Source organism: Sesamum indicum, linkage group LG1, assembly GCF_000512975.1.
Source record: "Sesamum indicum cultivar Zhongzhi No. 13 linkage group LG1, S_indicum_v1.0, whole genome shotgun sequence".
NCBI lineage: Eukaryota > Viridiplantae > Streptophyta > Magnoliopsida > Lamiales > Pedaliaceae > Sesamum > Sesamum indicum.
Genome location: NC_026145.1, coordinates 5,114,266 through 5,119,610, shown reverse-complemented (window position 1 = coordinate 5,119,610; position 5,345 = coordinate 5,114,266). Strand labels below are relative to the sequence as shown.

The window sequence follows — 5,345 nt, the reverse complement described above, 5'->3', positions numbered from 1 at the left end:
AAACTCGTACCAAATTATAACTCACTTTGCAATGGTACTTAGAATACAAATTACATCCCACATATACCATACTTAAAAATGGGTATTGTAATACAAGCAATTCTAAGGACTAACACCGTCTCAAATTGTACTTGATCCTTTTGGAACGATTTTTTCTGTTCTCCTGTATTTCAACAACCATTAGACTCCAATTTGTAACAGTACTCCTGTACCATTGGCAGGCCGTTCCAAAGGTTGAAAAAAAAGTGTTCCAAACTTTGTTATAATGTTTTACCATTTCGCTTTTGGCTCGATAATAGAAATACAACTTGTAACACAATAATTAAAATGGTTATAATAACATACCAATTGTTCCAAAATTAAAGGATAGAATATAAGAGAAATATAACATCAGCGCCGTGGTTCCATTCCTCAATAGCTCCACTAACCATTCCTACTAAAAACGGGTTTTGGATCGGCCATTGTATTCAATCCAAATCTCGCGCTTTTTGTAATGTTAATTAAATATTTCGTGATTTATCTCATAACTTTCTTTTATGTTAAGGTAAATTAATAACATAGTTTTTTATAGCATACTCAAAATTTGGAAGTTAAAAGTCAAGTTATTATGTTATTAATTGTTACAAAAATCATAATTTTGGCAGTCGGGTATAACATGGGGCACACACAATATACTTTTTAAAATTATCTCCATGCATAGCACGGAGCACACACTATTTAATATTATGTTATATTTGTGCTCCTACAATAAGTTTTTTGTTATGTTTTGTAAAATTCATCTTTTTTTGTTTTCAGAAACAATTTCTTAAAAGTAATGAGAGCATACTGTTATCTTAATGATTGAAGATTATGTTGTAAAGTAACATTACATAATAAAACAAGGTAATATTGATATGCAAATTTGCTACATAGGTAGTAGTATAAATTCATTATTTTATTAAAATAATTTATGTTACATCCGACAATTAATTAGAAAAGTCAATCAAACTTAAAAATTAATCCAAATTTTAATTTTAATGGATTATATCTTTTGATTCTTATTTGGATGACTATAAATGTTTGTAAATTTTATTGATATTGATGCATTATAGTTTGGAGAAAAATTATTTCTGTATTATTGATCTCATTTTTTAAAAAAAAGTTCTGAACTAACTTCACATAATTTATAAATTTTATAAAATATAATTTTAGATATAATTAAATTAGATCCGTACATAGCACGGAGCACACGCTAGTATTTCTAAATAAAAACAAAAAACTAAAATATATAATAATAATTTTAACATGTATAATAGGGAAAATTATGCTCCTCTCCCATGAGGTTTGGTGTAATCATACATAGACCTCCTATTATTTGAAAAATTATATCTAGCACCTTAAAGTTTACTTTCATATAACAAATAGGTCTCTTTATTAGTCAAAATTCACCAAATTTATTAATATAATAAATATATATATATATATATATATATTTACCCTTGATTGACTTAAGATTGGCTCACTGTAGGTTAAATAATTCTTCTTATGATCAAATTACCCTTGTATGTCTTCATGTGTTAACGTATATGAGGAGGTATATTTCAGCGTTATAAGGGTAGTTTAATTCGGAAAAAAATATTTGACCTACAATAAATCAGTAATAAGTCAACCATGGGTAAATATCAATTTTTATTCAATTTTTCTGTTAATATCACCAAATTCAATGAATTTTGGCTAAAGGGGAGACTTATTTGTTGGAGGAAAGCAAACCTCAAGGATGCTAGATGTAACTTTCCAAACCACAAGGTGTCTTCGTGTACCAAACCTCATAAAAGAGAGTGTAATTATCCCTATATATTAAACTGGAATTAATTGCAAGATATCCCATTTCTTTTAAGAAATTCACCAAACAAAAAAAGATCGAGGTACAAAAACGTATATATCGAAGTGTGTGTCTTACATTACATGCAAGAAAACACATTGCATTAATTAGGACTAAATGATTTTCTCTTACAAGCTTATATGTATAATGATGATGATGATCAATACATATGATCATCAATGGAAGTTGACATTGGCAGTGTAAGTCATTCCCACTTGCCAATTAGCGGGCGCGACATTGTAGGCAATGATAGTCTCGTGGGAAGTGTACGATGTTATCTTGAAAGAGAGGGCCTGACCGCCGAGCGTAGCGAACGCCTGGTACGAAGCCCCCCAGTTGTGACTCATGCTTATCCACCCCGTTTTGCTCCCCTTCACCCACATGCTGGCGATGTCGCCACCGCCGGCCACGTTCATCGCGTAAACCAACAGCCAGTACCCGTTGCCCTGGAAGCTGAACCGGATGCCGCCTTGGCGCATGCATGGTACTCTATGTATACCAAAATCAGGGAGGATCAGAAGTTCTCATGTTTGGTTATGTATTAGTTCTTAGTCTTTAAAGTCGATGGGAAATGTGAATTCTCAATTTTGAACAGATTTTCGTATGAAAAATAAAATATAATTTGATTAGTTGATTAAATTTATATTTGGTTTAATTACATTTCGCCATTCGAACTAAGATCGTTTTTATACTTTTGCATCTATATTTTTTTTGTGTCAATTTACCATCTCAACTTTATGAAACTTTGCACTTTGCCATTTATAACTATTTTTTCACCAAAGTTTAAATATCAAAATATAACAATGAGCATAGTTAGATGGCAAAATGTAATTTACCCTTTATATTTTATGCTGTTAAAGATGTCATATTAATATATATATATATATGTATATTATTTTAATGAAATCAAATCTTTTAATTTAATTGTATCATAAAATGCTAACAAAAAAAATCAAATTTTCATTTAATATTTTAAATATCAAGATCTTAATTATTAGGATAAATTATATTGACTTTCATTAAGGTGAGGTTTAAATGAACAAACATCCCCATCTTTTATAAAATTATAGATACACCTGCTTAGGGGGCGTTCGTGTATTTTGTACAAACTTTTGTCATTGTATAAGGAATGTACTTATAATTGCAACTACAAAATCTCATAAGTTAGATATAATTTTGCAAAAAAGAGGATGTTTGTATATTTAAACCTAATAAAGGGATGTGAATGTAATTTCTCCTAATTAAGATAGCAAAAAATTAAACACATTTAATAATTTATTTTATTTTCTTGTCTTTTAACAAGGCAGAAATGGGATATGAATTACCTGCGGAACATAACGGGTACAATGCCACCATTCCACTGCGCAATCTTCATGAAGGCGGGCTTAGCCATGTCGAAGTGGCTGCGCGGGGGATTGCACCAGCCGCCGTTGTTGGTGTCCTGCGACCAGTTGGGAGGGCAGAGATTGGTGGCCGTCACGGTGGCGATGGGAGACCCTTTGTAGCACCACTTTGAATTTATGCAACGGATCTGGAAGCACTGCCCACAACTGTAGCCATTGTTGAATAGCACTGTGCTCAAAGCCGCCGTGTCCGTCCCGTATCCGTTGGCAAACAAGTTCCCGTATCCGCATGCTCCACCTTTTTAATCAATATGTATATTTTTGAGATAGGATGATTTTAATTAAATGTTCATGACATTATAGTTGTTATATGCAATTTAAAGTGATATAATTAGCCCAACTTTACAGGTGTTTTTCCGAAATATTTTAGATGTATATTTTATTGGTTATTAAGTGATCAATATGAAAAAAAAATATATATTATAAATTTAGGGATAGTTACATCCCCTCCCTTTAGATTTAATGTAATTACACATAAACTTGCTATGATTTGAAAAAATCACATCTAACACCCCTGAGATTTGATTTTGTCTAACAAATAAGTCCTTTCATTAGTCAAAATTCATAGATTTCCTGATATTAATAGAAAAATAAAAAAAAAAAATCTATATTAACCTCTAATTGTCATATTACTGACTTATGGCAGGTTAAATAAATTTTTTATTATGATCAAATTACCCTCATATATCTTCACACGTTAATGCATATGAGGGGGTATATCTCCACCGTTATAAGGATAGTTTAGCCAAAAAAAAATTATTTGAGCTGCAATAAGTCTGTAATCAATCAATCGAGGGTAAATATAAATTTTCATCAGTTTTTTTTGTTAACATCAACAAATTCAGTGAATTTTGACTAACAGATGGACTTATTTGTTAGACGAAAGCAAACCTCATGAATGCTAGATATAATTTTCCAAACCATAGGGATCGACGTGTAATTACACCAAACCTCAGTGAATGGAAATATAATTATCCCTAAATGTTATATTGGAAGAACACTGGAGAAATTGTACTTTTTGTTCCATGATTTAGGTTCTGTATACTTTTAGTTTCAATGCTTATATAATTCTAAGAAATAGTTCTATAACATGAAAAAAAATTCTTACTTTCAGTTCTCCTACCAACTTCTATTAGGAAATTGACAACAAAAACTATGTGGTTGTTTCCTTCCATTTTGAAAAGATAACGACACGTAACTTACACATGATTTTTCTGTCATTTTCCAACTTAAATTAGCTTGAGAATTGAAAAATAACACATTCTGAAAGTTGTGAAAATATTTTCGAAAATCTCATAACTAATAGGATTGAACAGATATTGAATATAATTTTACCGGACGACAAATATAATTTTCTCAATGAAAATCTATTAGGGTGTTGATAAAATGTAAAATATAGATAAAGAGTAGAAAGATAAACGTAAAATATAGTTTACAAGGTAACATACCCATAGTAGCAGAAGCCGTATCATCACCATAAAATGTGGCATAGGCATTTTGCCACGCAGTGGGACGAAAAGCCGGTGGGGCATATCCACCAGCCGCTGCTCTGCGGACGACCACCGCCAACACCAAGAAGAAGCTAAGGCAACATGAATGAAGCAAAGCTGCATCCATGATCGTCGACCTCTCGTTAGTTGCTAGCTACCTGGCTATTATTAGCTCACTAGGACTCGCTATGTGTGTGCAAATTGCAGTTCAAAAGTTGACTTGGAAATGCGACATTTATATAGCTTTGATGAGTATGTGGAATAAGTAGTAATGTATCCTTCGTGACCTTCACGAACATGTTGCAATTCTAACAGGGTTGTCTTCTACCACGCATTTTAACACAAATCTTTGTTTAAGTCCTAAAATGTGTGGAAACGTGCGGGCAGGTATAGCTAAGTGTTTGGCCTTACTTTTTGATATAATCTAAGTAGTCATAGAGCTGGCAAAATGGGTGGTCGGATTGGGTCGGGTCGCACCCAAGAGTCGTAGAAATGGGTTCAATTGTTGATTGTATTAGATGGAATGGATTGGTTCAAGTTGGTGACTTAAAAAAATATTACTTTTGCTTATATTTCTACTTTTTGTTTGTC

General features: G+C 32.0%; 1 protein-coding gene across 1 annotated transcript; it reads right to left on the bottom strand.

Moving 5' to 3' along the window:
- On the bottom strand, positions 1,848 to 4,958 carry LOC105157168 (expansin-A18). Its single transcript, XM_011073486.2, has 3 exons — positions 4,713 to 4,958; positions 3,187 to 3,502; positions 1,848 to 2,350 (listed from the first exon to the last, which is right to left on the bottom strand). The coding sequence occupies exons 1-3, from the start codon at positions 4,879 to 4,881 to the stop codon at positions 2,038 to 2,040; spliced, it is 798 nt and encodes a 265-aa protein (XP_011071788.1). The 5' UTR covers positions 4,882 to 4,958; the 3' UTR covers positions 1,848 to 2,037.